At 34.9% G+C, this 21441-nt stretch overlaps 2 protein-coding genes across 2 annotated transcripts in view; both read left to right on the forward strand.

Moving 5' to 3' along the window:
* The first annotated feature begins 16 nt into the window (after window positions 1-16).
* On the forward strand, window positions 17-12898 carry LOC110465621 (lipoamide acyltransferase component of branched-chain alpha-keto acid dehydrogenase complex, mitochondrial-like). The gene is made up of 10 exons (XM_021521570.1): window positions 17-157; window positions 461-587; window positions 1325-1400; window positions 3326-3507; window positions 3809-3954; window positions 4272-4658; window positions 5082-5159; window positions 5877-6068; window positions 9516-9587; window positions 10148-12898. Exons 1-10 carry the CDS (start codon window positions 95-97, stop codon window positions 10313-10315), a joined length of 1491 nt encoding a protein of 496 aa, XP_021377245.1. The 5' UTR covers window positions 17-94; the 3' UTR covers window positions 10316-12898.
* A 1303-nt stretch (window positions 12899-14201) lies between these two features.
* The window catches only part of LOC110465630 (target of EGR1 protein 1-like), a 23604-nt gene continuing 16364 nt past the window's right edge, over window positions 14202-21441 (forward strand). The window contains exon 1 of the mRNA XM_021521582.1: window positions 14202-14349. The gene's annotated coding sequence lies outside the window, so the exon portion shown is untranslated. The remainder of the gene's footprint in view (window positions 14350-21441) is intronic.

Here is a 21441-nt window from a genome sequence, read left to right on the forward strand (position 1 = left end):
GAATGTACGATTCAAACGTTTTGCAGAGCTCAATTAACAAACTCCACGGGCACCTTGCTAATTGCAAACAAGTTTTTCTGAGTTGCAATAGAAGATGGCAAGTCTTCAGACAGCTAGACGCCTTTCAAGAGATATCCTTTGTCGAACACGAGTATTTGTGGGTATTTTCGGTCAAAAATGTTATTTATAACAAGTTTCGACTTTGTGTCTTACTTATCTAGGCGAGTTGGGTCGAATTCAGCTTCATCACCTGGCGGCCTGCGGTCAGCCTATGTTTATATACAAAATCATGTTTTGATTTGCTAAAGATTTTATCTACATTTAATCAGTTCAAATGTAATGCCATTACTCCAAGAAATAAATATTCACAATTGTTCCGTTGTAAGTAATGCGGAGTAAGTGTTGTACCTGTCATAATGGGGGAACAACTATTAAAATCATGACTATATCTGTTATCTAGCCTCCAGCATCTGTTAGAGGAATACAATCCAAACACCAGCAGAACACAAGAGTAGCTCAGAAACGTACCCAAAGGATATGGAAGCACCACAATGTTTGCCAGATAAGAACATTTCAAACCAGTACAGGTATAAACCTTCACTTATTTTTTTAAGGTGCCACCATTCCAGATTTGCAGTTTATTTTCCTCTAGCTGTTTCCTAGATTAAATTTATAGCAATATATAAACACATCAATTTGTAGTGTTTTTGTTTATTGAATGCTCCTTCATGGACAGTATTACTTCAAATGCTGCACATATAATGACTGGAAACTTTTATAAACATATTTTTTAATCCAATTGGGAAAATACAGGGTCATTTTTGAATCGGGAATGGGTCCCTGTACTGGACCCCAAAAACACCTGGCAAAAACCCTGGAAATATTTGTATAGTGATCATGATCACTATAAACAGGTAGTTGTTATAGAGGGGTTAATTATCCCAGACTCTAAATATATATGCAATGTACCTATTACTGAGTGTAGGTAATTTGTAAATTTTCAGAAAAAGACAAGAAAATAAAGAGTAAAATGAAAATTTGAATTTGAAATTAAACTGATTTTAATTAAATAGATCAATGAAGTAATAAACAAACCTGATGTGACACCGTTGTAATCCTAACTTCACGAACTGTACACAGGAAATGAATTTTAGAAAAAGTAGCATAGAGCATCAAATTTTATTGTACCACACCAACTATACATATTTTGCCTTTTAAAACATTTACATAATTTCTTAGATCAAGGCTAGCTGGTTCTCATTGTTGAACATATGATATACATGGTCAATTAATTTCATAATCGTTCTTGTCAATTTTTCTGCAGTGTGCTGTGGGAAGACTTATCCTTTTAAACTGGCCGACATCGGAGAAGGTATCAAAGAGGTCAATGTCAAAGAATGGTAAGAACTAATGAAGATGACTCACTGCTGTGTGACTGAACATTTCAACATATACAGGGGAGTCTGACTTTACTGACACCTGCCTTAACTGACACCCTGTTAAATCTGACATGACCTTGCCATCTCAATGACACTTTACTACTATCTTTAACCCTGTCATTACATACGCACTGTCTTATCTAACTAATTTATCTAGTAATCAATCTTGATGACAGTAAATAGTAAATAAAGATTTCACTATAAACATTTCCCATACTTTATGACTCTTAGACTCAATGCATCCTCTATAATTGCGTTTATTTTATTTTCACAATATTATCATGTACGTTGGCAGTGTCAACTACTGTTACATATAACACATATTTTTGTGAGTGTAATTTAAGAGTTTCCTTTTAATCTTGAACCTAGTGTAGAAATACATGGTTTTATGGTCCCGGAGTGTAGAAATACATGGTTGTATGGTCCTGGAGTGTAGAAATACATGGTTTCATGGTCCTGGAGTGTAGAAATACATGGTTGTATGGTCCTGGATTGTAGAAATACATGGTTTTATGGTCCTGGAGTGTAGAAATACATGGTTGTATGGTCCTGAAGTGTAGAAATACATGGTTGTATGGTCCTGGGGTGTAGAAATACATGGTTTTATGGTCCTGGAGTGTAGAAATACATGGTTTTATGGTCTTGGAGTGTAGAAATACTTGGTTGTATGGTCCTTGAGTGTAGAAATACACGGTTGTATGGTCCTCAAGTGTAGAAATACATTGTTGTATGGTCCTGGAGGGGAGAAAAACATGGTTTTATGATCCTGGAGTGTAAAAAAACATGGCGTTAAGGTTAGCCAGGAGGGGGAAATGCATGGTTTTATGTTTTGCCTGGAGGGACAAATACATGGTTTTATGATCCTGGAGTGTAGAAATACTTGGTTGTATGGTCCTGGAGTGTAGAAATACATGGTTTTATGATCCTGGAGTGTAGAAATACATGGTGTTATGGTTAGCCAGGAGGGAGAAATGCATGGTTTTATGGTTAGCCTGGAGGGAGAAATACATGGTTTTATGGTTAGCCTGGAGGGGGAATTTTGACAAACTTGTTGTGATGAAGTGATGTTTTTCATCAATTCACATGGTATTACAATTTCTCCAACAAACACTAGGTTTCCTCAATCATGACGAATTGGAATAAACTTGCTAGGAGTTCTTAAACATTTTTTTGTTGATTGACTTTTGGACTTGATTTCTGTGGTTTATCTTTTAATTAGGATATCCCGTAACAATGCTGTGTGACATGATATTTTATAATGACATCATGATCCATGGCAACATTAGTTTTCCAGATACAATATGAATGTTGAGGGAGACAAAAGTCCTCGATCGTGTGGTGGCTGGTTATCATGTTTATAAAACTCTCATTGGATCAAGTTTCAAATTGTGAAGGCACTTGTGTTTTTATACAATTAGTTAATTAACTTGACTTGTGTTAGATACCAGCTGTAAACATGACAACAAACCATCACACGTTGTGTTAGATACCAACTGTAAACATGACAACAAACCATCACATGTTGTGTTAGATACTAGCTGTAAACATGACAACAAACCATCACACGTTGTGTTAGATACCAGCTGTAAACATGACAACAAACCATCACACGTTGTGTTAGATACCAGCTGTAAACATGACAACAAACCATCACACGTTGTGTTAGATACCAGCTGTAAACATGACAACAAACCATCACACGTTGGAGAAGCTCATAAGCAGGTGTATCCTTCTGAAAAATTATGTTTGTTGGAAAAATACTCAGAAATCTACAAAACAAAGGACAGGCTACAGTTTATTGATATTATGATTGTGATAGCTGTGACAGTCTTTTGGCTAAGTACCTGAGTTTGAGTGTTGTTGTTTATCACTGTTTTGTTGATCAGGTATGTGAGTGTCGGAGACCACGTGAAGCAGTTTGACAGTATTTGTCAGGTACAGAGTGACAAAGCTTCTGTCACCATTACCAGTCGCTATGACGGAATCATCCGAAAAATCTACTACGAACTGGATGATGTTGCCCAGGTTGGAGATCCGCTAGTCGATATAGAAACAGACACGGAGACCGGTATTAAAGCACCCATGGCTACACATTTTAGCCCCATTCCCAATGAGATTTAATAATAAAAAATAAAGATTGTTTTAGATTTTGCTTCTAACAGAATATAATTGCAGTAAAATGTATAATCAGAATTACATCTGAACACAAATGATCTTAATTTCAAAGTGCTTATAGCCTGTTATAGTAACAAAATTGGAAAATTGGAAAAAGAAACAAAAACAAACCAAGAAATTCTCTTTAAGCACATCTCTTTGATAAATTAATATTTAAATCTTACCTGCTAATTTTAAAGTATTTGTATCTATAGAGGAGACTTCTAGTCCAGATGAGTCAGACGATTCCAGTTCCTCCTCTTCCTCCTCCTCATCAGAAGATGAACATTCACAACCTAAGGTCCTCCAACAGAAAGTCCTTGCCACTCCTGCTGTTCGTAAGATTGCCATGGAGAACTCCGTAAGTGTGACAAGATTGGGTTATTATTGTGTGACATTAGTAACCTACCCTTACTCTAGGATATTTTATAAAGTAATTCTTTCATTAAAGAAGTTAAAATAGAAAACAATCTCTGTGAGTACCATGCTTCTACCAGCAGTTGTTCTTAATTTTAGTGAATATGATCATAAAGAGGTAATTTTCCATGAAATGATGACAAGTACAACCAACTGTTTTGGGGTGAAAATACCCTCAGTTTTGTGTTTCGGAGAACACTGATAACATTTACCAACCCTAAACATGTCTTTTATTACTAATCAGAAACCATTATTTTTCAGATCAAGCTATCTGATGTCACAGGTACAGGTAAAGATGGCCGTGTATTGAAAGAGGATATCATGAGATACATACAAGGAGAAGCACCACCTGTATCACCACATGTGGCACCCCCTTCCCCAGTTTCTGTACCTACACCAGCGGCACCTAGGGCAGCCCCACTTCCTGTTGTCCCAGCAGTGTCGATCCCGATCGGAAAGGACAAGACAGAACGAATAAAGGGAGTTCAAAAAGCCATGGTGAAATCTATGACGGAAGCTAATAGTGTCCCATTGTTCGGTTACTGTGACGAAATTGATGTGACCAAACTTGTAATGTTGAGGGAAAGTGCAAAGGCACTGACAGCAGCAACTGGAATGAAATTCTCATACATGCCGTTCATCATAAAGGTCTGTAGTCTCATTCTTCGTTAAATATCAGTTTGATGTACACAACAGAAATTAATTTCAGAATACATGGGAAATGACCAAATGTAAACCCTAAACAATTGAATTGTACTCTGAGCTACAAGGCTCAGCTAGGTATCTTCAAAAAATTGAAACAGTGTGAAAGAGTTTTATATTGAATGTATCAAATAACTTTTGGATGTTTTATATTGTTGTGCTCTTTAAAAAATTACATATTTTCCAAATATTGCAAATAACCTCTTTGGAATAATATATATGACTGGTTCTTTAGTATATTGAATGTTGGGAAATTGAAATAAGGGAACTTTCACACAATTGTTAAATGAATTTTAGGCTTGAAAGTACAAGTGTTGTAATAACCTTCTTGATCTACTTTGAATACTATTTAATTTGATTACTTTTCAGGCAACCTCAATGGCGTTGCACCAGTTTCCTATATTGAATGCCTCTGTGGACAAAGAATGTGAAAATATCACGTACCTGGTATGTATGTAACTTTACTGGGCTGGGTCATTAAAATATTACATACCTGGTATGTATGTAACTTTACTGGGCTGGGTCATTAAAATATAACATACGTAGTATGTATGTGACTTTACTGTGCTGGGTCATTAAAATATCACGTACCTGGTATGTATGACTAGAACTGAGATAGGCCTGACAGTCTTTACTGTGCTGGGCCATTAAAATAGTACATACCTGGTATGTATGTGACTAGAACTGAGATAGACCCAACAGACTTTACTGTGCTGGGTCATTAAAATGTTATATATGCCAGAGTTAACTGTTTATGAGTATTTCCCATAGAAATAAAATCTCTCATCTCCTAAAATTCCCTTCTGAGTTGGAAAGTTTACTGATTATCTTGAAATGATTTTCCCATTGGAATATTTGCTTCCTGTTTTTGAAGATTTTTCATACTCTTTGCATTAAAATCCTTTGTTAGACAAAAAAAAACACACCAAAAATGTAGAAGTATAATACAGTTAGAGAGGAATTCCATATATGTAATCGAATTAAAGTAAAACTTTAAATGGGGAAAATGGTTCCTTTAAAACCTCAATTGGTTCTTGAATTAATCACAATGTAAAAAAAAGAGAAAAAAAGTGGTTGATGGCATAGAGATATTTTGTAATTGTGTTTTGAAGTATCATGTTGCTTGGCATTACATGTGCATTGTGACATACATTATCCTTTTAGGCTTCTCATAACATTGGTATAGCAATGGATACCATTGAAGGGCTGATAGTTCCAAATGTAAAGAATGTACAGTCATTGAGTGTGTACGAGATTGCTGCCGAACTCAACCGACTGCATATAGTAGGCCTGGAGGGAAAGCTGTCCACAGCTGACATGACGGGAGGCACGTTTTCTTTATCAAACATTGGAGCGGTAGGTTTATATCATAATCTTCTATTTATTTAACATCATGACATAAGGATGTAATTACAGTGAAATCTCTCTCTCTTAATACCCCTAAGGTAAAAAGTCGTATTAATCTCAAAAAACAGCAGATATGTAGTACTGGGCAGTTGTTTTGCAGAGTTTTGGGCAACACAGCCTAGACAAAATTTCAGTCAGTTGCGCTTCCTTAAAATCCTGGCAAAAATAAGAACTCAGCAACCTAGTATGACTGCATACCTGCATCATCCACAGACGGTGTACAGTGCACTGTCATTAGGTAATGGTAAGCTAATTTTTCATGAATATCTTGCCTGGGCTGTAAATTTTAAACAATCAAAGATATGATGAAGGCACTTGTAGCATACCTGCATCTCTCATAGACAATGTCTAGTGCACCGTCTTTGCATCATGGTGTATTGACCTGAAGGTCAAAGGTCAAATATGTGCAAACTTTTAATTTGTAACCTTTGACATTTTAAGGTACTGTGACCTTCTACAGCATTGCTTTTAATTGCATAGATTAAAATATGCTTTTCATAATTTATCAGTAGGCAGTTCCTCTAATAACCTAACCAACCTTAAGACATTTAAGATACATCGTTATTTGATTTTATTCGCATATTTGTATTTTGCAAGGAAAGGGGAAAGAATATTGGCTAATAAGATTAGACATATGTTTAAGTTCGCAAATATAAATGAATAGTTAAATCAGTAGTATGTACATAGGTGATAGTTTTACACAGGTAATAGTTATATACAGGTGATAGCTATACTCAGGTAATAGTTATACACATGTGATAGCTATACTCAGGTAATAGCTATACACAGGTAATAGTAATACACATGTGGGAGCTATACACAGGTGGGAGCTATACACAGGTGATAGCTATACTCAGGTAATAGTTATACACAGGTGATAGCTATACTCAGGTAGTATTTATACACAGGTGATAGCTATACACAGGTAATAGTTATACACAGGTGATAGCTATACTCAGGTAATAGTTATACACAGGTGATAGCTATACACAGATAAAAGTTAAACAAATGTGATAGCTATATACAGGTAATAGATATACACAGGTGGGAGCTATATACAAGTGGGAGCTATACACAGGTGATAGCTATATACAGGTAATAGATATACACAGGTAATAGTTATACACAGGTGGGAGCTATACACAGGTGGGATCTATACACAGGTGGGAGCTATACACAGGTGGGAGATATACACAAGTGGGAGCTATACACAGGTGATAGCTATACACAGGTGATAGCTATACTCAGGTAATAGTTATACACAGGTAATAGTTATACACAGGTGGGAGCTATACACAGGTGATAGCTATACACAGGTGATAGCTATACTCAGGTAATAGTGATACAATTGTGATAATTATACACAGGTGATAGTTCTACACAGGTGATAGCTATACACAGGTGATAACTATACACAGGTGATAGCTAAACACAGGTGATAGCTATACATAGGTGAGAGCTTTACACATGTGATACCTTTACACAGGTGAGAGCTATACACAGGTGATAGCTATACACAGGTGATAGCTAAACACAGGTGATAGCTATATACAGGTAATAGATATACACAAGTTGGAGCTATACACAAGTGATAGCTAAACACAGGTGATAACTATACACAGGTGATAGCTAAACACAGGTGATAACTATTCACAGGTGATAGCTAAATACAGGTGATAGCTATATACAGGTAATAGATATACACAGGTGGGAGCTATACACAAGTGAGAGCTATATACAGGTGATAGCTATATACAGGTGGGAGCTATACACAAGTGGGAGCTATACACAGGTGATAGCTATATACAGGTGGGAGCTAAATACAGGTTATAGCTATACACAGGTAATAGCCATACACAGATGATAGCTATACACAGGTGATAGCTATATACAGGTAATAGATATACACAGGTGGGAGCTATACACAGGTAATAGTTATACAAATGTGATAGCTATACTCAGGTAATAGTGATACAATTGTGATAGCTATACACAGGTGATAGCTATACACAGGTGGTAGTTATACACAGGTGGTAGTTATACACAGGTGATAGATATACAAATGTGATAGCTATACACAGGTGATAGCTATACACAGGTGGTAGTTATACACAGGTGGGAGCTATACACAGGTAATAGTTATACAAATGTGATAGCTATACACAGGTGATAGATATAAAAATGTGATAGCTATACACAGGTGATAGATATACACAGGTGCTAGTTATACACAGGTGGTAGTTATACACAGGTAATAGTTATACAAATGTGATAGCTATACACAGGTGGGAGTTATACACAGGTGGTAGTTATATACAGGTGATAGATATACACAGGTGATAGATATACACAGGTTGTAGCTATACACAGGTAATAGATATACACAGGTGGGAGCTATACACAGGTGGTAGCTATACACATGTGATAGATATACGCAGGTGGTAGCTATACGCAGGTAATAGATATACACAGGTGGGAGCTTATACACAGGTGATAGCTATATACAGGTAATAGATATACACAGGTGGGAGCTATACACAGGTGGTAGCTATACACATGTGATAGATATACGCAGGTGGTAGCTATACGCAGGTAATAGATATACACAGGTGGGAGCTTATACACAGGTGATAGCTATATACAGGTAATAGATATCCTCAGGTGGGAGCTATACACAGGTAATAGTTATCCAAATGTGATAGCTATACACAGGTGATAGTTATACACAGGTGGTAGTTATACACAGGTAATAGTTATACAAATGTGGTAGCTATACACAGGTGGTAGTTATACACAGGCGCTAGTTATACAAATGTGATAGCTATACACAGGTGGGAGTTATACACAGGTGGGAGCTATACACATGTGATAGATATACACAGGTGGTAGTTATATACAGGTGATAGATATACACAGGTGATAGATATACACAGGTGGGAGCTATACACATGTGATAGATATACACAGGGGGTAGTTATATACAGGTGATAGATATACAAATGTGATAGCTATACACAGGTGGTAGTTATACACAGGTGGTAGTTATACAAATGTGATAGCTATACACAGGTAATAGTTATACAAATGTGATAGCTATACACAGGTGGTAGTTATACACAGGTGGTAGCTATACACAGGTAATAGTTATACAAATGTGATAGCTATACACAGGTGGTAACTATATGCAGGTGATAGATATACAAATGTGATAGCTATACACAGGTGGGAGCTATACACAGGTGGTAGATATACGCAGGTGGGAGCTATACACAGTTGGTAGCTAGCTATATACAAGTGATAGTTATACAAATATGATAGCTATACACAGGTAATAGCTATACAAAGGTGATAGCTATATGGTAATGATATACAGTTTTGCCTGATGTTTTTTTCTAGATTGGTGGTACCTATGCAAAGCCAGTTGTACTTCCACCACAGGTAGCTATAGGAGCTTTGGGCAAATTCCAGGTGAGAATATTTCAGAGATTATATTATAAACTTTTAAAACATTATAGTAAGTTTTAGATAAATACTCACATTTGTAGACAAGTTCTTTGTTTGCTGAACTAAATTGTTGGTACCCTTCACCTAAACACTACAAACACATTGAGCATAAGAGAACACAGGTACACATTGGTTTTTTCAAACTCTAATCATGACTGCCGATGAACCTATATAATCTTGACCCTTAATAACTTTAAATATAAAAAAAAAAATGATACCTATTTTATATCTCGGTTATGGTCTGTTTTCTTAAAGAGATGTTACAATAATGGTGAGAAATCACCTGATCATATAGATAGTCGCTATCAAATATTTCAATTTCATTTTCTTGAGATCTGCAAAAAATGATCCTGCAAGGGCCTTGAGTGAAACTAAATTTCAACCTGCGAAAAAAAAATACCTTTACAATAAAGATCATGTTCTGAAATGCCCAACAAGGTGTGTAGTATATTAGTGATTAAATAAAAAAAATCATTTTTTTGAAAGCATCTTCGTCATGTTTCTATGTTTTCCCTTGTGTTCAGGTGCTGCCAAGGTACGATGAGGAAGGTAACGTGAAGAAGACACACATCATGAATGTGAGCTGGTCAGCAGATCATCGAGTGATAGAGGGCGCCACTATGGCACGATTTTCCAACGTGTGGAAGGCCTACCTAGAGAACCCTGCAACAATGACAATATACCTAAGATAGAATGAATATTCCAGTTTATTCACCTAAAAGAAATCTTACCATTCCATCATTTCAGCAGTAAAATGAAATAAATACCACTTTAGCTACTGTTTCAAGATATTGAATACTGAACTACTAGAACTGGATATTGTTGTTGATTTCGTTAAATGTGTATGATTGATTATAATCTTGTTTACGATAAAACAATTGTTATTCAGCTGTGTTTAAATTTTAAGAACACTTGCCAAATTATGCTGAAGGATAATGACATACGTCTTGTCTTTTCAGATGAGTCAGTGCTACTACAGTTTTTAAAGAATGAGAAAAAATTGTCTTTTATTAATTTAAACTAATGTGTCAATTTAGTGAACGTTTAACTATTAAAGAATATATAATAGGTAGTCTGAAGTTATGAAGAAAATTGGAACACAATCACAACCAGCATATAAAGAACACTACAACTGGTGTTTCTGTGTGATAGAAACCTGTCTTATAAGGCCACATGTCTATTTCACTGTTGTCTGACTCCCATGGGTGATCTTTATCAACAGGTTCACTACGTGAAATGAACATTGTGTTAGTGTGTGTCCTTATTGAATATATTGCTATACTGTACATAAATATTCCAACAGAATTGTGCTTGTTTTAAATAGTGTTTGTGAAAGGAAAAATAAATCTCAGATTTGAATAAGTGCACATCTGTATTTAGTTTGAAACTATATGCAAATGTATATATTTTGTTGGGGTCTGTAATATGCTGCTGTGCTGTGTAAATTATCAGGTTTTGTTTGTAATAGTGATGTACTCAGTGAGAAAGAGGCTAAGTTTTACTTATAATTGTGTTCGGTAAAGAATGTTGATATTGCCTTTGTTGTTTGCTGTGACATATACACCACATATTTTGTTTGAATTCCACAATAATCTGATTATATATGTATTTCGTATACAGATACAACAGTCAGGAAAATCTGTCAATAGGAACACTCACCTTCTAGGTATATTTCAGAAATATTATAGTCAGGACAAATTTCCACTGCCATATGTTAGATTGTGTTGTGTGGAGATACATAGTTGTGTTACAATTGTAAAAGTATTACTTGTGTGGAACTGTCCAAGTTAGTGCTATTGGGAATGTGTACAGGTTGATTCAGAAATGCACTTGTATGCATACAGATGTGAATGGCTGTGAAAAGTAGGTGTGCACTATTTTTTTGTGTAATTGGCTGTTGAAGCTTAAAAGGTAATTCTATTTTAGAAATAACTGAAACATAATTATTAATGAATTAATATGTGTAAGTAATTAATCTGACTTATTTTTGTGGTAAAGACTAATATTATTCTGGTGATGTTTTATAATATTATTTTAAAATGATAATCTTCTGGTTATTTCCTTGCCAGCATGTCACTTTAAGTTGATCTGTAGACATCACACTATTTTCTTTTCTGCGTCAAGAGCTATGCAATGTTTACCAGGTACAAGAGTTAAAAATAACTAACTACAAAAGTCATTTATATGGTCTGGTGATCATTCTGTCAATGTCCTTCTTCCTTACTCTAGGTTTTACTGCAACATTTTTATTATTTCTCATATCAAAGACATTGAACCAAATGGTGAGGTGTTCAAAAATCATTGCCAATGTTTCGCCAGCATCAGATTACCTCCCTTTACTAGAAGAAAAAACCTTCTGTACAACATTATTTTCAGTCACTTTTATATGGAGAATAAACCTAGACTCAACCTCACTGTTTTTTTAATAATGGCCTTTTAAACTTATCACAATGAAAATAAACAGATAACAAATACATACAAGTGACCTTTAAACTTAGGTTCAATTACAAAGAGGGGTGTAGAAATGGGAACTAGAGTCATTGGCCATGTTATGCTGTGCAGTCTTCAAGAGGATGTGATATCAGCACCATCAATATTTGTTTATACAGAGATCTTAGAGAATATATAGGTTTCTTATAGACAAGCTATTACTCTAGAGAGATGACCTTTAAAGATAGGTATTTGCTCTTTAGAAATGGCTTTTATAGACAGGTACATGCATTTTCTATACAGAGGTGGTAATGGTTGTAGGTTTCAATAAAATATTACCAGTGCATAATATTTTATCTTTTTTTATATAAATAGCAGTCAAATTTGTTAGACGAGATACACATTTTTCTAGTTTTTGTTTTTGGTTTAATGAAATGAAGCAATGATTTACAGTTTTTTAAAGTAAATAAACTTCTAGAAGTTGTATAGAGTGACAAACTTCCACTGTATCCATTGTCTGAGTTTCACAAGTTACTTCAATTCTTAGTAGATAATATATCTATACAACGAAAAAACACAAGGTAAAAAGCTAGCTTACTTATTGAACTATTATTTTAATTATAATTATATACATGACCATTTCGTTTTTAACCAGATTTGGCACCATTTCACTATGTAATAGATAGATATAATTTGGTGATCGAGGGAGATGACAAGAGCAATTGTCTAATTAATGTTTTTGTTATTTTGAATCTCTAATAGTACATGTATGGAGTTTGGTATCATTTAATGCCATGCACAGATATTTGTGAAAAAATACTTGAATAAAACATTTGAAAAGCCAATACATGGTGTTTTTTTCAATGTAAATTTGTATTGTCAACTTCTGTGATGGAAACAAATGATTGTTTTATGTAGAATATTTGCACATTTCCAAATTCCTTAATCTAATAAATACAAAAGCTGTAGCCAGTAGGTTACAGTATGTACTTGAGAATAAGCGCTTGAGATTCGGTAATATACATCACAAATTGAATACATGTACAAGGTTTTTCTCGTTACAAATACTAAAGAAATGGAATCACCGGACCTACTTTTCCTTGATGGATATATAACTTGTCTTGTAAGTCAATTTACGGTACATTATGACATTCAAAAGAAAAAAAATGTGTCTTACAAGAGTGATGAAAAGAGTAATAATTAATGATACAATAAAAATCTGAAGAAGTTTACGGAATAAACAGGTTCTTATTTTTAGCTCACCTGCCCGAAGTGAGCTTATGCCGTGGCGCAGCGTCCGTCGTCAACTTTTTCTTTAAAACTCATCTCCTACTTAACGCCAGTAAGGATTTCAACAAAATTTAGTCTGCAGCATCACTAGGGGAGGGCAATCATTTCTTAAATAAGTGAGGTTGGTTCGACTCCTGAAGCCAGGGGGGCGGGGCCCTGAAGGTTATCTTAGCTAAATTTGCTTTAAAATGCATCTCCTAAACGCCAGAGAAGATTTCAACCAAATTTTCTCTGAAACTTAATTGGGGAAGGGCAATCATTTCCTAAATAAATGAGGCTGGTTTGACCCCTGGGGCTAGGAAGACCAGTCCCCAAACAGGAAAATTATCTAATATTTTGCTTTAAGACGCTAATACCCCCTAATTGCCTGAGTGGATTGTACAAAATTTGGTCAAAAACATTATTGAGGAAGAACAAAAATGTCCTAATTGAAAGGGGTTGATTGGACCCATGCGGTCCCAAGAAATGGTACAGCTAGATTATCATATTCTATGGTGTAGTTTTCAAAAATTGTTAAAAATTGGTTTCTAGGTTTATAAATGCTTATAGTTGAATGAAAATTAAAGTATTGTCTAATTACACCCTGTTATATATGACATATTACTTATTTCAAAATCTGTTAACATGGCAACTCAATGGAGGAGGCCCTGATTAGTTGAAAGTCAGATAATGTGGTCCCAGTTGAGTTAGAACATAGATCTTGTCTGGTTTTGAGGAAATTTCATATAAAGATGTACTAATGCATTCAGTTGTAATGACTTAAATATAAAACCAGCTGAGCGATACAGGTCCAATGGACCTCTTGTTATCTTAGCACTGGTGCTAGTAATTATCTCCCTTTTATATGGAAATCTTTCATCTGAAGGAAGCTAAGTCGAGTTTGCAATGAATTTTTAGAATTGGCGCATTCAAACTGAATTTAAGATACAACAATTCCTTGATCATGACATGACGTTTGGATACGACAAATCAGTTTCTACATAACAGGTCAACTTTAGTGACATAGGTAAGCAATGCTATGAAATTCACAGTGCTCACAAAACGACGGAACCTGGGCTGCGTTAACACCGGAACGCACATGGAACGTTCCATCAAGTCAACAAGTGCTGTGATCACAGGCACTTTCTGTAAAGCTTAAATGCGTCTCATCATATTGTCCCATATTACCCAGTCTATATGAAAATGAATGTATGGAATTTTTGTTGGTGTCAGGCGTGATACTGTGAATTCTTGTGATCTTCAACCCCTCCAACTCCAAGCATTGCTCTATCTGTAACTTATCAGGCCAAACAAAAATATGTGTGTTCCTGTTTCGGCTCCAAAATAGATAGGTAGGTAGGTAGGTAGAAAAAAACATTCTTTTTTAGGCTTTTATTTATTTATTTTTTGATGGTGAAGAAAATCTCCTGATTACTTTCGTGAATGTTAAAAATATATCAAAAAGAAATTTATTCATGTAAAAAATCCCTGCATTTCTAGTTTTTGTGTTCAGTAGACCCAAACAACACATTGAAGTAAATTATTATTTGACCCACCTAAATATTTATGGAATAACCAACAAATGTACAGTAGTGCTGCCACCAGTGTTACATTTCTAAACTATCCCTACTGCTGGATACTAATTCTTAGTAATCCAAACTCCACATGATGGTCACCAGTGTTACATTCTCTTTTATATTACTGATGCTTTCTGTTCTCAATTTTCATAGTTCAAATTAGTTGAACGACAAAATAAGTACATTTATATTTACAACACAAATTTTTTAATCCGTCGTAAAATAAAAAGGTCTTCATTATTGTGAACTCAATCCACTGGTGAAGAGAAAAGGAGTAAAATATTCAGAATTGAGCAAAATAAAACGTATTGGGGTAAAATAAACCGTCTAGGAGTAAAATAACCTGGAAAGGAGTAAAATTTTACCCCATACGTTTTATTTTACCCCTATCCGGGTTATTTTACCCCCTTGACAAGTTAAAGTACTCATTTCAGAGTTATTTTACCCTATGAAGAGTTAAAGTACACCTAGATTATTATTTTACCCCCATGATGAGTTAAAGTACTCCTATCTAAATTATTTTACCCCCCTGACGAGTTAAAGTACTCCTAGATTATTATTTTACCCCTCTGACAAGTTAAAGTACTCCTATCCGGGTTATTTTACCCCCCTAACGAATTAAAGTACTCATAGATTATTATTTTACCCCCCTGACAAGTTAAAGTACTCCTATCCGGTTTATTTTACCCCCCTTACGAATTAAAGTACTCCTGGATTATTATTTTACCCCTAGACGTTTTATTTTACTCATTGGACTTTTAAAGTACTCCCGGATTTTTATTGTTTACTCGTGGCTTTTTATTTTACCCCCTTTATTTACCTGTGCTCCGCGGCAACAGGATCTGCGCTGGCGGTTAGTTAGGCCTTTGATCTAACCGGGTAGTAGCCTGTCGACCACTTCGAGCTGCCGCGGGCGGTGTCAAGCATCACCAGGTAGCTCTGTTGATGTGTGAACACTTGTCAGTCGACAGCTCGCCTCATAATTAACAACGTGTCTGTGCTTGTTCACCTATGTTTATTTGGTGTAATCAGAATAAAACTATGGAGCTGTGCCGTGTTTGTAATTTACTTCAACTTGAAACTGGTGTTTTGGAACACGTGTTTGATAAATACTCGATTTATATGTCAAATTAAACTTTGAAAATGTGCCGTGTTTGTTACATACTCGAACAGCGCCATTGAAATACATGTTTAAAACTATGGAATTGAGCCGTGTTTGTCATTTACTTCGACCTGGTGTTTAGAAATACGTGTTTGTAACATTATCGAACTGTGCCGTTAAAATACATGTGTATACACTCCATTAATATGTCAAATAAAACTATGGAATTGTGCCGTGNTTACTTCGACCTGGTGTTTTGAGATACGTGTTTGTTACATACTCGAACTGTGCCGTTGAAATAATACACTCAACAAATATGTCAAATAAAACTAGGGAATTGTGCCGTGTTTGTAATTGATATCGGCCTGGTGTTTTGAAATACATGTTTGATGTTTTATACACTTACTATGTCAAAATAAAACTATAAAAACTGCCGTGTTTGTAATTTACTCCGACTTGGTGTTTTGAAATTCGTGTTTTAAACACTTGATTAATGTATCAAAATGGAACTGTGCCGTGTTTGTAATTTACTTCGACCTGGTAATTTGAAATACGTGTTTATAACACACTCGAACTGTGCCGTTGAAATAATACACTCCATTAATATGTCAAATTAAAACTATAAAACTGTGCCGTGTGTATAATTTACTTCGACCTGGTGTTTTGAGATACGTGTTTGTTACATACTCGAACTGTGCCGTGTTTGTAATTAACTTCGATCTGGGGTTTTTAAACATTCTCGAACTGTGCTGTGTTTGTTAATTTCTTCGACCTGGTGTTTTGAAATATGTATTTGTAACATAATCGAACTGTGACGTTAAAATACATGTTTTATACACTCCATTAACATGTCAAATAAAACTATGGAACTGTGCCGTGTTTGTAATTAACTTCGATTTGGGGTTTTTAAACATTCTCGAACTGTGCCGTGTTTGTTAATTACTTCGACCTGGTGTTTTGAAATATGTATTTGTAACATAATCGAACTGTGACGTTAAAATACATGTTTTATACACTCCATTAACATGTCAAATAAAACTATGGAACTGTGCCGTGTTTGTAATTTACTTCGGCCGTGTCTGTGAAGTATGTTTGCTTATTAATCGATTTATAATAAAAATATATTTAAATATATTTATCGTGTTTGTACTTTGTTCGGCATGATGATCTGAAATACGTGTATATTAAACACTTGATTAATATGTCAAATATAAACTATAAACTGTGCCGTGTTTGTAATCTACTTCGACTTGGTGTTTTGAGATACGTGTTTGTTGCATTCCCGAACTGTGCCGTGTTTGTAATTTACTTCGACCTGGCGGTTTTTAAAATGTACGTGTTTATAACATACTCGAACTGTGCCGTGTTTGTAATTTACTTCGGCCGTGTCTGTTGAAATATGTTTGCTTATATCTCGATTTGTTATAAATATATTTATAAATAAATTTGTCGTGTATGTACTATTTTCGGCCTGATGATCTGAAATACGTGTTTATTAAACACTCGTGTAATATGTCAAATCAAAACTATAAAACTGTGCCGTGTTTGTAATTAACTTTGATCGCGTTTTGAGATACGCGTTTGTTACATACTCGAACTGTGCCGTGTTTGGAAATTACTTCGACCTGGTGTTTTGAAATACGTGTTTGTAACATTATCAAACTGTGCTGTTAAAATCCATGTTTTATGCACTTCATTAATATGTCAAATAAAACTATGGAGTTGTGCCGTGTTTGTAGTTTTCTTCGGCCGTGTCTGTTGGATATTTTTGCTTATTTCTCGATTTGTAATAAAAATATATTTAAATAAATTTGTTGTGTTTGTACTTTATTCGGCCTGATGATCTGTAAAACGTGTTTATTAAACACTCGATTAATATGTCAAATTAAAACTATAAAACTGTGCCGTGTTTGTAATTTACTTCGATCTGGTTTTTTTTAAACACACTCGAACTGTGCCGTGTTTGTTAATTACTACGACCTGGTTTTTTAAAATGTACGTGTTTGTAACATACTCGAACTGTGCCGTGTTTGTTAATTGTAAATGTATATATAATTAGGTTGAAGACAGGACGAAGACCGAATCGATATATACGTTAAAGATTACATCGGAGGACGGTTCTATTATTGCAGGGACGTACGACGTTTATATAAGATATGCATTTAGCTTAACGGTTACACTAGAGACATATAGTATATACTTCTCTGGCTACACAGAATCAGAGACGTATATATTACAGAGACGTATATTTAACAATCTCTGTAATATATACGTCTCTGATAGAAATAAAACTCACTATATATTACGTGATTTAAAACAAAATAATATGACGTTAGCGCTAGTTTAAGGATTCATTTATTTGCAATGTACTGTAGTGTTCTGAAATCTCATGATATATTGCATCAGAGACGTATATATGTAATATATAGGTCTCCGATTGCATTTGTTCCTCCTTTATGTTTACTTGTATATTTAATACCCATGAAGCAATGTCATATCATCACTACCATTACTACAAAAATAACTTTACTGTAGAATTCAGATTTTTTATAAAAAAACCCAACTAATATCGTATATTATACCACGGACTTAGATCTCCTCTAATTCGTAGGTCAAGGCACTAGGCCACTAGCCTATGGTAAAAACGCATTTGAGATATTAACCGCTGTTGAAATTTACTTTAATACTTTCGACAACTTGTTTTCTTCCAACACTGGAAACAAAAAGAAACGCACCGGTACACCATTGTATTGTATTGTATTGTTTATTCACTTTCAGCCTTACGGCCCATAAGCATTACAGCATAATACAGAGTAATTAATGTGTACATGTACAATAAGGGTGTCGAAAACATTACACAAATATTGAATAACATGTAACATAACCTACATTGTACAAGACAAGCTGATTTGATAGATGGCGGACAGTTGTACGCACATGAGAATACAAATGACAAAAGAAAAATATTAATGAGATGATTAATTGAAGTAATGTACATGATTGAAAGATTGGAAGAATCTCAATCAAATGAAGTAAGAAGTAATCAGTTTTTATCTGGAGATAAAAAGAAAAAGCATGCACATGATAATTAAACAATGCACATTATGTCGAGCGTAATAGTAAACTTGATTGTAAATATTTACCTAAATGACAAAGTTCTTTCCTATTACGAACTGCTAGCAACTGTACAAGTTTATAGGACGACGGACGGTTCCAATAATATTTTTTGATAATTTTTTTACGTAAAGTTGCGTATAGAGGACAAATTAAAATGAAATGAAATTCATCTTCTATTTGATTTTGGTTACAATGTAGACAAATTCTATGGGCCCTTGGGGTATTACAATATCTGCCTTCTTCTATGCGTAAACGATGGGATGACATTCGAAACTTGGAAATAAGCCTAAGATAAACGACAGGAATTGATTTTGTTAAATAATATTGTAAGGTAAACGAGTCAAGCAAGAATTTGTACAGATAACATTTAGAAGAGTTTTCCACAAACTCGTTCATTGATTGAAGAAAGTTGTCAGTGAGACGTTGTTTGAAATTATGTAAAAATACTTTTTCGTTAACAACATTTTGATTTAACCAAACATCACCAAAACCTGTAGACATTAGTAAGTTTTTAACTTGGCACCGCCAGTTACAGCTATTATGATTACAAACAATCATGTCGTCATACAATGACTTTAGAATACAATTATTAGTCTTGGTTAATTTTAACCAATATTTAATTATTCTTAGTTTCCAGGTAATTTGCAGAGGTAAACGACCAAGTTCAGAGTATAACATAAACGTAGGGGTATTCTTTTTAACATACAAGATTCTTTTTAAAAAGTCAATGTGTAATTTTTCTATCTGATCAGCCAAGCTAAAACCCCACACTTCACAGCTGTAATTAAGGACAGGCGATACGTAGACATCAAACACATTAAGTTTTGATTCAACATTTAAAGCTAAGTTATTGCATATTTTCAAAATCTTATACATACATTTACATCTTGTTCAGCTATATTAAGTTGAGTTTTAGTAAACTTACCATTAAAGTATGATACCATACTACCTGTGTTAGTTGGAGGATCGGTTGTAAATGCCCTTTGGCCACGACATTCACAGGTAACACCTCTGAGGTAAATTGTTCACCTGTTAACTCACAGGTAGGTATTGTAAATGCCCTTTGGCTATAGTATAAAGTGGTAAGAACTACAGGTTATTAACATACCTTTTAACTTACAGGTAAGATATTTGGGTGTGTAAATTGTGTATTACTATCCCTCAGCTAAAAGTTACAGTGTACATTGATTTATTTAAGTTACTGTCGACAAGAGAAAAAACCGTTGGCGATAACTGTATCTAGAGCAATCGTTCAGGTAAATTTAGCCCCAGACATCGCTTGTGTACTTCGATGTCACGGCTGAATGCATCTCCCGTCTGATATCAAAATCGCCAATTATCCAATTATAGCGATATTGTCTTATTCCGAGGGTTGCTCTGCGGAGAACAATAGGGTTCGTTATGTTCGGGAAAGGGTTCTTTTAATTGGATTTGATTTACTGCAGTAAATCGCGTGAAGTGATGGGAGGCAATAACGCGGCACGGTCATTTTTGTGTGCTTATATTGGGACGCAAGCGGGATATTTTTCATGTCTTTCTTTTTAATTTAGTTTAGCAGCAACAGGTATATAATTGCCAGGGCACATACAATATAGTTGATATTTTGGTAAGTGGTTCTATCACGGTTTCTAATCTAATTCCGTGGTTCTATAAATAAAACGCAAAATACCATCAGGGTAACGTAGGCCCTAAAGCGGCGTGACTGTACACTGAAAGGGACATTTCGGTATTTTGGCTTATATTTGGGGATAAACGATCAATATACGCAGAAAAGAAGACATATTTCAAATACTATAGAGTCAAACAGGGTTTTGAATATTTTTTACTCCAAACTAGCATTAGGTTAGATCAGAGTTATATAAAGCCATTATGTAGTATATACGTCTCTGGTTTTGATAAAGCAGATTATTACCCAATAGTCTATATAAATTATAATTAGTCATTTTTTACTGTTTCTGGCTTTTTGACCAATTTCGGCTTTAGGGGTTAAACAGTCAAAATTGGTTTCCCGGTCAGAGCGAACTGTTACCCGGCGCGAATTCCATGCGCAGAAATCCCTCCTCGAGAGCCCCGTTCGAGCTTTTATTTGACCACAGCATTTATACTAAATATGTATTTCGCAATAAAACTACCATCCATCGGTAGGGGGAAGCCCTGTGGAACTTAAATATAATTTTCGGCAAATTGTCATCTCTATCAGATTGCAAGAATTGAAAAATTCAAGTTGTATATGTCATTTCATGTGCCCTACCAATTATATATGTGTTGCTGCTTAACAAAATTAAAAAGAAAGTCATTGAAAATATCCCGCTTGCGTCCCAAT

Source organism: Mizuhopecten yessoensis, unplaced genomic scaffold, assembly GCF_002113885.1.
Source record: "Mizuhopecten yessoensis strain PY_sf001 unplaced genomic scaffold, ASM211388v2 scaffold11095, whole genome shotgun sequence".
NCBI lineage: Eukaryota > Metazoa > Mollusca > Bivalvia > Pectinida > Pectinidae > Mizuhopecten > Mizuhopecten yessoensis.

Excerpts from the sequence above, each read along its gene's own strand:
- LOC110465621 (XM_021521570.1), top strand. The coding sequence starts at position 95 with ATGGCAAGTCTTCAGACAGCTAGACGCCTTTCAAGAGATATCCTTTGT. Across the intron at positions 4,659-5,081 it reads ACATGCCGTTCATCATAAAG|GCAACCTCAATGGCGTTGCA; the intron begins GTCTGTAGTCTC and ends ATTACTTTTCAG. Across the intron at positions 5,160-5,876 it reads GTGAAAATATCACGTACCTG|GCTTCTCATAACATTGGTAT; the intron begins GTATGTATGTAA and ends TTATCCTTTTAG.